The sequence below is a fragment of the Phyllobates terribilis genome, unplaced genomic scaffold (assembly GCF_046119375.1).
Source record: "Phyllobates terribilis strain yellow unplaced genomic scaffold, ASM4611937v1 Scaffold_1__5_contigs__length_1240528914, whole genome shotgun sequence".
Lineage (NCBI taxonomy): Eukaryota > Metazoa > Chordata > Amphibia > Anura > Dendrobatidae > Phyllobates > Phyllobates terribilis.
The window spans coordinates 485895512-485909820 of NW_027362761.1; the positions used below are offsets into that span (position 1 = coordinate 485895512).

At 41.3% G+C, this 14309-nt stretch overlaps 1 protein-coding gene across 2 annotated transcripts in view; it reads left to right on the forward strand.

The window, feature by feature from the left end:
• The window catches only part of ARHGEF28 (Rho guanine nucleotide exchange factor 28), a 254074-nt gene that overhangs the window by 38417 nt on the left and 201348 nt on the right, over positions 1-14309 (forward strand). For both annotated transcript variants that reach the window (XM_073679786.1, XM_073679797.1), the window contains exon 2: positions 6016-6056. In XM_073679786.1, the coding sequence (XP_073535887.1) occupies positions 6024-6056 (33 nt within the window). In that variant the 5' untranslated portion in view covers positions 6016-6023. The remainder of the gene's footprint in view (positions 1-6015; positions 6057-14309) is intronic.

The window sequence follows — 14309 nt, forward strand, 5'->3', positions numbered from 1 at the left end:
GCAGTCTACCTTGGCATGACCACTGAGCCCAGCGACTAGCTTCCATGGTCACAAGCTGTAGAGCAGCAGTCAGTAAGTAAATCTCATTTTGTTATTTTTAAACAGTGGACTAATAACCTATAAAATTAGAGAAACTCTTCTCTCGCTAAACTTTTATCTCGCCATACTGCTCCTAAAATATATGCCAGATAAAGGCCAAAACTAGAATGAAGGAAAATGCCAACACGTATGCCTAACGTAGTTCAAAACATTAGGAACAAAGCTTAATTTGTCCAGGAGCAAAGAATTACATCTCATGGCCAACAAGCAATCATTTGTAAAGCAGTATTTACAGATGTAATGGGTGTTGTGGGTAAATAACGACGATCCATTGGAACTGAATGTAATAAAAAACAACTGATCCCCAAACATATATAATTAATAAGCCAACTTATTTCTAGCTCTACTACCTCTGTTAATCTAACAAAGTGCTGGCAGACCCATTAGAGGCCATTGTGTACAAACCATGTGCACACTGCATGTATGAAGCTGCCACCGGAGCTAGCTTTGATAGCAGTTGTTTATCCTCCTAGATACTGCTGTCAATTGTGACAGCGCCATCTAAAGGGGTTGGCCTGTCCTTAGGATAGGTCATCAATACCATATTGTTGGGGGTGTGACCCTTGACACCACCCCGCTGATTAGCTGTTTCTGGTGCTGGCGGCAGTACACCGAAGTGTTCAGAGCAGAACAACACAGCTCTGCCAACTGTTTAGTGGCGGTAACGGGGTACTGCAAATTCACCCCTTGGTCATTTAACGCTCCGCAACTGATCACATCGGCCCGCCTCCGGCCCAGGGAGCAGATGATTGCTGGGGGTGCCTGCTGTTGCACCTCCACCGATCTGGTATTGATGACCTATCGTAATGATAGGCCGTCAATATAAAAGTACTGGACAACTCCTTTAAGAGGTTGTAAATGGGGGAAGGAATCCTATCAGCCAACAAGATTGCAAGGTGTCGATGGCATAGTCGTGTCATCTGCGGTGCCTACTGAAGGCCCTTTTGTTTGCCATCTTTATGCACCTCTGAAGCCCAGCAATATATTGTATAAATGATCAAGTGATCACAAGTTCAAGTCCCCTAGATAGATCAATTTAAGGAAAAAAAATCTGAAAGTACATGAATGTGTACGCATGTAAATAAAATCTAAAATAATAAAAAATCATTTATTGCCACGTGAGAAGGTCTTATGGACCTTAAAATGGTAACAATAAAAACTACAACATGAACTATAAAAAAAAATCGTTGTACAACTGTATCTGTCAAAAAAAATGAAAAAGTTATAACTTATAAGCGAAGAGGAACCCAATGGGACTAAGTCACCCCAGAACCTGCAGAAACCTGTCGTGCTGCCTGGCTTTAAAAATGCTGTGACCTTGATGCTTTCCCCATTGACATTTTATGGGATTTAATTATGCTTCTTCTCAGCCATTTAATGCGTATGATTTAAGCCTTCCTTCAGGGTTTTTGGGCTGTAGATCTGTATGCGTTATTGCTGGTAGAGGCTAAATACAACATCAAAGTAAAGAGCAATAGAGGAGCAACCGGCGATTCTGCTGAATGGGAATTCCTAGCTACAGCTTTATGATGGACACACAAAGCTAATGGTGCCTAAGTGCTACCATTATAAAATAAGCTGCTTTTTTTTTTGTAGTGAACACAGTTTAATCTAAATGTATTTTTCACAGACAATAAGCTTTACTCCCAATTAAGAAGTTTTGTCTCATAAATTAGACATAGCGGAGCAAAGATTGCAGTCCAGGACCAGTGCCATTGGTTATGCAATAAATATGGAAAGGTTATATTATTCATTAGTTTTTCATGGCTACGAAATTATGGCATAATAATATAAGCAACGTGCAGTGAAAGAAATCATATGCGGAGTATATGCTGATGAGCTTTTGCTAGCGAGCTTTTTGGAGCAAAATTATTCATTTATTCATTCTGTGTCCTTTTCAGGGATATTTAATTTCAATACCCACAAAGGTTTCACTAAAAGACCAACATAGGAAAAGTCTCACCAAAGTATGAGCACTTGTAAGGTTTGGTTTGGGAGTGTTTCTGAGCCCGGTACACCCTAGTCACAGAAATGTGAACCAAATAGCCCCCGAGGCTCCAGCCTGTCAGACCTATGAGCAGAGTCGCTTAGCTGACAGCTCAGCACACTAAAATGTGACCACTACTGCTAATTCTTTCTACATAAATTAATCATTCGCCAATAGTGAAATAACATAAAAGTGATAATGGATAAGTCGTTAATTAAATTCACTGATGTCCCTAGGAAGAAAAAACACCATTACCTGTCCATTTAAAGGGATATTTTCATGTAATGGAATATTGCTAGGCTATGTTATAACTTTATAATCACGAGGGGCAGGACCTTTGGGAGGGGCCGGACCTTTGGGATAGGCTGCACGCCTGATCACCGTCTGTAAATTGGGTTGTGATACAATGCAGATTGCTTGAAAGGGAGCAACATCCAACAGGGAAAAGCATGATGAAACCACAGGGCTTTATTATAACATGCTGAGGATTTTGGGGGTTTCTATTAATTAGGTATGGTGGCACAGCATGGTGTAATGGAAACAGGTGACTGCTGTCTTCTAAACACCATAGACTTTAACTGAAGGACAGGGAGGAAAAGTGACGGTCATTCCATTCATATTCCTCTTTATGACGGTCGTGCAATGAGCGGGGAGCTTGGATTCTTGTTCTGGTCATTTGAGGGTTGAAGAGGAAGGCCGAACAATCGGGCTGTCAGTGATTATATATGTCCTCTATCATGTGGATTGTTAATAAATGTTTTTTTAGGTTATCTACTTGTAAAGAGGACCTGACATTTTCCATAAATGTGTAATATTTTTACCTAGTTTAAATTCTCCATTCTCCTGGGCAATATGTTAAAATGGAAAAATGCAAAAACAATAGGAAAAAATATATATAAATAAATAAAAAATAAATATATATATAATTTTTTTCCTATTGTTTTTGCATTTTTCCATTTTAACATTGCTCTTTTTCCCCTGTATATGAATCTAGACTTTTATCCAAGTGGGCGTGGTCCTCTCTTCTCTTCTCCCACACCTAGTTGGCTTAAAGGACTATATATAATTACGGGGAAGAAATGGACCATTTTACAGAAATGGAGAGGCGCAAAAAAAAAACAAAGCAACAATTCCTGATTGAGAACAGTGACATATACAACAGTTAAAAAAAAATCCCTATTGATAGCAAGTGAACAGAGTAGTAAAGCCTTGCATACCCTAATCTCAGCTACCTGACTACTGTAGGTGCTTTTTAGATTTCTTTAGAAATGTGGTAGTCTCCTCATCCAGTGGATGAATATTAACAGTTTTAACCTCAAATACCAAAAAGGCTGAATGCAGTTGGTGTCTCATTACTATGCTCTGAGGTGGGGCTCTCACATTTGCTATCTTTTTACCATCTGTAAGGTTCATACAATAACATATATGGATCTATCGATGTTCGGTCATTCAGGGCTTCTTCCAGATCTTCTTTATGGTAGGCATATGACTGATGTCCAGAGTTTAGTGTTGGTTTTGGAGGGTTGTGAAGAGCTGACTGTTCTGACTGTTGTATCACTGTTGGAGTTTCAATGAAAGTTGTGTATTTTATTAGCTTTGTTGTGTTGTCATTACCTTTTATGTGTAGTGATACATTTACCGGCTGCACTGTATATTATGTAACCTGTTGTTTTATCCTGTACCTCTGTGTGTCAGATCTGTGCGTATTCCACCAGCACCTGTGTAATCAGTAAACCGACGTGAGATGAGAACATAGGACCTCACCTTTGCTGCCATTATAGCCATGAAGCGATTAGCTGTAGGCTTAGCAGGTTTGTGAGCAGAACACAAGGGGATCACATAATCACACTTTGTGTTCCAGGAAGCATTATCGTGACTTGGCTCCGTACAGACTCTTTTGTTTATAGAAAAATAGACGTGCATGCGAAAACAGCCGTGCCACGACTTCCATTGGCCGGGCAGTCCCACAAGGTTATGCACTGCAGTGAACTTTGCGGAGGAATTGTTTTGTGTCTGTCTATCCAAAGTAAACTACTACATGGCTAGTTTTTTTAGTTTAAGGGGTTACCTGGGACTTTTATCCTGTCCTTACAATAGTTCATCAATATAGGATCTTCCGGTCTGGCTATCAACTGTTTGCCGAGGCCACTGTGCTCCGGTGAGCACCACATCCTCTTACCATGAGCAGCTCCATACTTTTCATTACAATTCAGTCTCATTTTCAGGGCTGTGGAGTCGGAGTCTGCGTTGGTGTCCATTTTGGTGGAGTCGGAATCGGAATTGGTTTAAAATGGACTGACTATAAATGTCTGTCCTATTCCTGATCTAAGGGTCTAGATGTTTAGCTGCGATGAATCTGTGCTAGAGTAAATTTATCACTTAAACATGAGCCATGTATGAGAGAGTTGTGGAGTCGGAGTCGGTGTCATGGAAATTGAGGAGTCGGTGGTTTGGCTTACGACTCCACAGCCCTGCTCATTTTCATGAAAAGGACAAAGCCATAGAGAAGTGTAATACGAGGCACAACGCTGAAAGTATATACCTGTGTCTGGTAAACAATGAAGGGGATGTGTCCGGCACAGTCCCTCAAAAACGATGATCATACAGGGGTGGCATGAGGCGGACCACCACTGACGTAATATTGGTCTTTCCAGGTTGTAGTCAGGAATTTTTACCTCTGGTTCTGATTCCCTTAGTTGTACTTCTGCTTTTAGGTTCTCGGTTTATGATATTGGAGATTTTGGTGTACCGTATATATTTTTTGTAGTTATTACTGTGTGGTGTTTTGGACCTTTGCTAATATTTACTGTGTAATGGTTTTAGTATAGGAAGTCTAGGTCTGGGAGAACCAACTTATTACGATTGACACGGTTCACTATGTTTTTTCATTTTATGATTTTACATTTTCTTTTGTCTGTACTTTTATTATATTATAATAAGTTTATGATTATTGTTACGAATCTAAAGGCAAATTTAGATGAGCCAATGATCGAGACACAGGCTTTCGTAGTAGCTCTTGTTCCTGATATCGGACCATCTAATCAAGGCTTAAAAATGAGCGTTATCGGCAGCACCTTGTGCTGTGTTCCCAATAGCTTGATATTCTATATCCACTTAATGCTCATATTAATGAGTTCTGGTTGACCTGTGTAAACGAGCCATTGAACGTCAGACGATCGGCTTGTGTGCTGTTGACGGTTATTTAATAGCCATAATTGTGTCGTCTAAACCCAGAATTGCGTTTGAGAGAGACATAGGATCTGGCATACTGGTAAAGATGGATTTTTTTTTGTACATGAGCCAAAAAAAAGGCTGACAAGTTAATCCGGCGTTGGCTTGGCATGGGATATTGCCATTTTTCCTGCAATAGTTGTATTGCAGTTGTGTTGTGATGTGTGCGCGGCACGGCTAGTTCGAAAGCAAAAATTGCTTTTTAGCTCAAAATCATAAACAAAAAAATGTAGCTAAAAAAAAGAAAAAATTAAACTTGACCCATAGGAAGAAGAGATGTTGTAGCTTTATGGACTAAACTGTCTCACACCTGCTTCTTTTAGGAGGCTGATATGCTGGAAACCTCAATCACCGTCCATCATGTGGAGTATAAAAGTCACAGTGTTAATTTTCATTCTGTAAGCACAAGGCTGGAGCCTGGGTATACGGTTACCGAGTTCTGCTGAGTGGTGTGTCCGCTGGCGTGTATCTATGTAGCAGTCACATGCGTGACACCGAGAACTAGATAAGACCAGCAGTGGCCTGGAGAAATACACACCTTACTGTTCAATAGGCTTGTTTGGGTGCAGTGTTTGAGGAAGAGGAAAAATGTAACAGATCTACCTGGCCTATTGTTGTCACATTTATTTGAACATGTCATTTTTTTCTTCTGGTCAGAAAATGGTTTTGTGACTCTTCCCATTTTGATATCTTTACAGTTGCAGAGATGGAGCTGAGCCAGACAGCAGTGCCTCTGTATGTAAGTATCCACGCATTCGGTGCTAGCAAGACCTCTGTACGCTTGATTATGACGCTTTCCTTCCCAGTGATATGATAGAAAACTAAATAGGGGTACTAACATTTTTTTATAACTGTATCAGGAAAGCATATTAATGAAGTTTGGCCATGTTCACACTCAGCTTTGTTTTTCTTCTGCAGCCAAAACCTGCTGTCCTGGCAGTAAAAATGTTGTGATCAAAACGCAGATTTTGCGGCTTTTCTTTAGCAGGTTACATGTGTGATTTGTCTATAGTACATGTATAATAAAGGTAGTTTTACTCCCCAAAAGCTTTCTGATTGCTTTCTATGGGTGAAAACAATTCTACAAAAAAAGCTACAAAAACTCTCAAAAATTCAACATTTTGCAGATTTTTTTAAAAAAAGGAAGTGCATAAGATTTCTGAGATCGCATAGCTTTTTCTGGTGCTGTAAAATGCAGTTTCTTGTCTGCAGAAAGAAACGCAGCAGAAACGCTGTGTGTGAACAAAGCCTCCTTGTACTGAGGCAGTCTACATAGCAACATAATACATTGGAGCTCACAATCTACATTCCCTATCAGGATGTCTTTGGAGAGGAAACCAGAGGAAACCCACGCTAACATGGGGAGAACATACAAACTCCTTGCAGATGTTGCCCTTGGTGGCATTTGAACCCAGGACCCCAGCGCTGCAAAGCTGCAGTGCTAACCACTGAGCCACCGTGCCCATCATAAAAATGGATCATACAGCAGCAGAAAGACCAGTCTTATGTAAGGTCATGTGTACGGTACTTTACTAGCACTTGGAGATGCCAGAGCCCCTCTCCCACAACCACCCAAATATTCTCTTATCAGGGGAGGCAGTGTTTAATGAAAACATCTATGTAACATACTGCATCCCTGCTCCCTTCACTCCCACACACGGGAATATTCATCTCGGCTGAGCGCTCCAATGGTCTCCATGAGAGAGCGCTGACATACTTCACTGGCAGCGACTTATCTCCACGGAAAAGAAAAGGATCAGCCAATCGAAATCCAACAGGCCGGATCCTTCTTTCCCCTGACCTAATTTGTCGGGGAAGAGTTGTGGTGCCCCCATACACATTAGACTGGCGGCCGATTCCACCGATATCAGCAGGTTTGGCCGACTTTAGTCTAATGTGTATGGGGGGCTTTTAGATAAAGGGCAAGATTAAAGGTTACTTTGAAGCTGTAGATTTGCGGGACCTTTCACTGATCGGAGAGGAGGGGTCACAGGGCGGAAAGTTAAAGGAGTATTGCCATCTCCAAGATCATGTAGTAGGTGTAATAATAATATTAACAAATACCTCCACTTAGAAATGTAGTATGTTTCTTCTGATTCACTATGTCGCTTACCCCATGTGCAGGGCATTGCAGTAGCTTAGGTATCCATCAGAAGAACCATATTACCCCCTTAATGACCAGGCCAAATTTTTCCAATCTGACGTGTCCCTTTATGTGGCACTAAGGCTATGTGCCCACGACGCAGAAATGAAGCTTAAAATTTCCTCTTCATTTCTGCATGTCCTTGCATGGAAAAAACGCGTGCGGAATTTCCCCTGCGTTTTTCGCGCGTATTTGAAGCGTTTTGGACATGCAGAATTGCCTTGCATTTTTCTACAGCATTGAGAAGGCAATTCCGCATGGGTAAACGCACAAATAATGGACATGCTGCGGATTTTTCCGCACATCAAAAACGCTGCGGAAAATTCCGCAGCATGGGCATTGAAGTGGCGGAATGTCATTGGGGACCATGGGGGACGGATTATCAAGCGTTTTACAAGCGAAAATTCCGCATCAAAAAAGCTTGAAAAACGCATGGTGGGCACGCACCCTGATCTGGAATGTTTCATCATATCCCAGTGATTTTGAGACTGTTGTTTTTTTTTTCATGACATTAAATTTTATGATAATAGTAAATTTTGATCGATATGTTTTGCGTTTATTTATAAAAAATATCAGAAATTTGGCAACAACAAAAAATTCTAAAAAGTAGCAATTTTCAAACTTTGAGCGATTATCCCTTTAATCCAGATAGTCAAGGCACACAAAATAGTTAATAAATAACATTTACCTCACGTCTGCTTTACATCAGCACCATCTGTAAAATGTCTTTTTACTTTGTTAGGATGTTAGAAACTTTAAAAATGTAGCAGTAATTTTTCATTTTTCCAAGGAAATTTGCAAAGCTTATTTTTTTTACGGACCTGCTCAGTTTTGAAGTGGCTTTGGGGAACCTATACATTGGAAAATTCCCAAAAGTGATACCATTTTAAAAACTGCACCCCTCAACATATTCCAAACTGGTAGTTTATTAACCCTTCAGGTGCTTCTCAGGAATTAATGCAAAGTGGAATGACAGGAAAGAAAAATTGTATTTTTACCACCAAAATGTTGCTAACTCCTGAACAGACCACTATAGCCGACAGACTTTTAGGTTATTATTTGGCTGTGAATTGCCATGGCAAACATCAGGACCACACAACGAAGATCTCAGGGTGCCTATGGGGTTAAAGAGGGAGCCCCACCTCACACTTTTGTTAACCATTTAGATGCCATAGTCACTATTGACAGCAGCATCTAAGGTGTTAAGCTGCCATGGTCCAGGCCAGCACCGATCATGAGTAATGCAGCAGGGTGTCAGCTATAGTGTAAAGCCGACAGCTGCTGCATTTTCACCCGTCGGGGGACGCTATTCACTTGTATCTCAGGTCAGTTTTCAGTTGTATCGGTGGTCACAAAAAGGCTACATTTCTAATTGGAGGTATTTGCTAATATTATATTATTATTATTATTATTTACACCTACTACTTATTGGGGTAGGATCTTGGAGATGGGAATACCCCCCCTTAATTCTGGTACAATCTGAAATTCTTGCTAACTGATCGGTGAATGAGTGTCATCAGTATAAAAGTGCTATTGAAAGTGATAAGATCCCATGAGGTATAGCTAGAGAAGAGAAGGGGTGTCAGTGCCTTGAGGGACACTAACTGAGACAGGGTGGGTGGTGAGGAGGTGTGTCTAAAGATACTAAAGTCCCCCAAGCAACAAAAATTTGTATTGCGCTTTTCTCACAATGGACCTAAAGCACAATAGATAACTGTCGGCCAAACGAGCGTTTAACCCACCGTTTATCCGACACTTATTGTGATGGTACTGTTGCAGGATTTCTCAGGGGAAAGGGGCTCCGTCCCTATCCCTCATGCTAGGGGGTGCCCTAGTCTATCCCGGTTCCCCGGATGGTGGAGATGACGGGGTCATGTGCCTTGCTATGCTCCTGACTTACCCTTATCTGTTCCTTCCCCCAATATCGGTGGGTTTGGCAAATTGGACTCTGTGTATAGGGGGCCTTAAATATTTATTTTGGTTAAGTATGAAGAGATCCAGGAGAGGGCCAAGTCTTCAATGCCAAAGGTTGAGGTTGACTGAGTTAAAGGCTGCAGACAGATCTAGAAGGTTCATCCCAGAGTAATGTTGTTACACTTGAGCAGATAGCTCATTGATTTGCAGACATCAGAAAATACTGTGAACCTAGGTTTAAGTCCTCTTTCACACTTCCGGATATTTCTGTTACTGGAAAAAAACAGTACCGGAGATATCCGTGTCTGTGTCCGTGTGTGTGATGCGTGTGGCAACCGTGTGCCGCATCAGGATCACACGTAACAGCGCCTGGGAAACAGCTTTTATTGGGTTCTAGGTGTTGTCAGCACAATTATGGCTTCCTATAGATGCCCTGTGATTAAAATCACCCAACAGATAGAGAAGCTGGAAACAACTGGGATTGACATGAGGTCTCTTAATGTTATACAATTATAAACCTGAGCTCATCTGTTGAAAAAACTACAGATTTACAAAGAAAGAAAATAAAGTTTACAAGAAACTTGAGACAACATGAAATCATTTGGCGGCGTTGTCGTATTCTTTTCATCCTTCATGTCCCTGGTATCTAATGTTTCATATAATTAGTGGAAGAATGACTACAGTGACCGCTTGCTAAATGGCTTCTCATAGAAAACAAATTGCTGAAAAGAACTTTTGAAGTTTTCAGAGCTGCGTTTGATTCTTATGTGCCCCTTTTATTAGTGAGAATAAACCTCTCCATTGAGGCATTTTATTATAGCCGATGTTAACCAACAGGCTGCTTATATAGGACTGTTAGGACTGTTTGGGATTGTTAAAGGGGTTGGACTCTTTATTTTAACAGATATGTTAGAGACATAATTACTACTATAGAAGAATTTCAGGTTCTCCCCTTTCCTCTTAGACTACACAGATCCCCCTGTTTTCAAAATGTCTGCTGTCGGAGGAGAATGTGACCAGACCTATCCATCTGCCTCCTCCAATAGAAAAGAAGTTTTCCCATGTGAGGTGTTTTACAATTGGAGGAGGCTGATGGACTGGTCTGGTCACATGCTCCTCCGATAGCAGCCATTTTGAAAACGATAGCTGTGTAGTCTGTGAGGAAATCTCCACTAACAAGTGCAGGAAGAGTAATACTATAGCGTAAATCTCAGCACCTATTGTGTTTTGTGACCCGGCACCAAGGAGAAGACAGATGTTTGTCCAACGTTTCGACCAACAAGTAGTCTTTCTCAAGGACATCTGTATAGGGACTGGCTGGGTGTGTAGAGTTGGTGAGCAGTCAAATGTGTGTGACATTTGACTGCTCACCAACTCTATATACCCGGCCGGTATCTATACAGATGTCCTTGAGAAAGACCACTTGTTGGTTGAAACGTTGGACAAACATCTGTCTTCTCCTTGGTGCTGGGTCACAATAAATCCCTTTTGCAGCAAGAATTTCTACATTTATCCTTTTGGTGCTGAGTTTACGCTATAGTAGTACAAGATCATTGTCCTTTCCTCAAGCACGACCTATTCTACTAGGAGGGTGCCGGCTTTTCCCCACAAGTGCAGGAGGAGAACCCACAAAATCATGTGTTACATTTGTTAAAGATAAAATGGTCAACCCTTTAATGCTGTTAACATGAAATAAAAAAGAAAATTATACTTTTTGGTTTGATAGTTATTAAATGAGAGCAAATAAATTCGCCGGACCCTGGTCGAGTAGCCATGTTAATATTTCATGGCCGCCTGTCTGGAGCCCTGCAGCCACCTCCTACCTGTTGGCATACTCTGCTCCTCTTTTGATTAGTCAGCTTGGCACAACCTTGTTTGTGCATTAATGATGATGCCACTCCAAGCGGGCTAATCAAAGAGGAGCCGGGAATGCCGCAGGTAGGAGGAGGTTGCAGGGCTCCTGGCGTCACTGGATCAGGGTCCTGCAAATCGATTCTCACATCTCTACTAGTCAACACTAACTTTTGTTATTATGGATATATACTTTACTGTATAGCATTTTTTAATAACTCTTTAATATGTATTAGCGACATTTGTTTTTGCACGAAAGTGCACTGCCGAACAATCAATGCTAAACGTCATTTGCCATTCTCTATTCAGTACGCCAACATCTCCATATGATCTGTATTATACAGTGGCTTTCGAAAGTATTCACCCCCTTTGGCTTTTTACCTATTTTGTTATATTACAACCTGTGTGTTAAATATTTTTGTAATCTGATTTGTGTGTGATGCATCAGCACTAAATAGTCTAAGTTGGTGAAGTGAGAAAAATATAGGCATAAATTAAATTTATGGGATCAAATAACTAAAAATTGGCATGTGCATATGTATTCACCCCTTTTGCTATGAAGCCCCTAAAAATTTCTGGTGCAAGTAATTACCTTCATAAGTCACATGTTAGTGAAAGGAAGTCCACCTGTGTGCAATATACATGTCACATGGCTGCCAGTATATACACTTTACCTCTTCTGAAAAACCACAGAGGCTGCAACACCATTAAGCAAGAGGCACCACAAACCAAACACCACCATGAAGACCAAGGAGATCTCCAAACAAGTCAGGGACAAAGCTGTTGAGACAGGGGCGGACACAGACTGTAGTGGGCCCCTGTGCAAGAATTTTTTTGGGGCCCCCCCCCTGCCCTTCATAGGGGGCATGAAAGCCCCCCCCCCCGTGCATCTCTCATCCCCCCGTGCATCTATGATTCCCCCCACTCCTAGTTAATTAATTGTATTTAAAAAAAAATAAAACTTGTTATATACTTACCCCCAGGGCCGGCTCCAGGTTTTTGTGGGCCCTGGGCGACAGAGTTTCAGTGGCCGCTTTAACACGTACCACGCTTCATGATGCACAGATACCACAGAGAAATTATACATATATATACAGTACAGACCAAAAGTTTGGACACACCTTCTCATTTAAAGATTTTTCTGTATTTTCATGACTTTGAAAATTGTACATTCACACTGAAAGCATCAAAACTATGAATTAACACATGTGGAATTATATACTTAACAAAAACGTGTGAAACAACTGAAAATATGTCTTATATTCTAGGTTCTTCAAAGTAGCCACCTTTTGCTTTGATGACTGCTTTGCACACTCTTGGCATTCTCTTGATGAGCTTCAAGAGGTAGTCACCGGAAATGGTTTTCACTTCACAGGTGTGCCCTGTCAGGTTTAATAAGTGGGATTTCTTGCCTTATAAATGGGGTTGGGACCATCAGTTGTGTTGTGCAGAAGTCTGGTGGATACACAGCTGATAGTCCTACTGAATAGACTGTTAGAATTTGTATTATGGCAAGAAAAAAGCAGCTAAGTAAAGAAAAACGAGTGGCCATCATTGCTTTAAGAAACGAAGGTCAGTCAGTACGAAAAATTGGGAAAACTTTGAAAGTGTCCCCAAGTGCAGTTGCAAAAACCATCAAGCGCTACAAAGAAACTGGCTCACATGAGGACCACCCAAGGAAAGGAAGACCAAGAGTCACCTCTGCTTCTGAGGATAAGTTTATCCGAGTCACCAGCCTCAGAAATCGCAGGTTAACAGCAGCTCAGATTAGAGACCAGGTCAATGCCACACAGAGTTCTAGCAGCAGACACATCTCTACAACAACTGTTAAGAGGAGACTTTGTGCAGCAGGCCTTCATGGTAAAATAGCTGCTAGGAAACCACTGCTAAGGACAGGCAACAAGCATAAGAGACTTCTTTGGGCTAAAGAACACAAGGAATGGACATTTGACCAGTGGAAATCTGTGCTTTGTTCTGATGAGTCCAAATTTGAGATCTTTGGTTCCAACCACCGTGTCTTTGTGCGACGCAGAAAAGGTGAACGGATGGACTCTACATGCCTGGTTCCCACCGTGAAGCATGGAGGAGGAGGTGTGATGGTGTGGGGGTGCTTTGCTGGTGACACTGTTGGGGATTTATTCAAAATTGAAGGCATACTGAACCAGCATGGCTACCACAGCATCTTGCAGGGGCATGCTATTCCATCCAGTTTGCGTTTAGTTGGACCATCATTTATTTTTCAACAGGACAATGACCCCAAACACACCTCCAGGCTGTGTAAGGGATATTTGACCAAAAAGGAGAGTGATGGGGTGCTACGCCAGATGACCTGGACTCCACAGTCACCAGACCTGAACCCAATCGAGATGGTTTGGGGTGAGCTGGACCGCAGAGTGAAGGCAAAAGGGCCAACAAGTGCTAAGCATCTCTGGGAACTCCTTCAAGATTATTGGAAGACCATTTCCAGTGACTACCTCTTAAAGCTCATCAAGAGAATGCCAAGAGTGTGCAAAGCAGTCATCAAAGCAAAAGGTGGCTACTTTGAAGAACCTAGAATATAAGACATATTTTCATTTGTTTCACACTTTTTTGTTAAGTATATAATTCGACATGTGTTAATTCATAGTTTTGATGCCTTAAGTGTGAATGTACAATTTTCATAGTCATGAAAATACAGAAAAATCTTTAAATGAGAAGGTGTGTCCAAACTTTTGGTCTTTACTGTTATATATATATATATATATATATATATATATATATATTAGTACAAGGCCAAAGATTTCACTTACTACATTACATGAGCGATATCTACTGTCAATTCTACAATAGCTCAGAAACCGGCGAATCCTCACAGCGCACAATGCAGACCGGACAGTATAGTCCTCCATACAGTATTATGGGCACCATATAATGCTCCATACAGGATACTGACCCCCTTATAATGCTCCATACAGGATACTGGTCCCCATATAATGCTCCATACAGGATACTGGTCCCCATATAATGCTCCATACAGGATACTGGTCCCATATAACGCTCCATACAGGATACTGGTCCCCATATAACACTGTATACAGAATACTG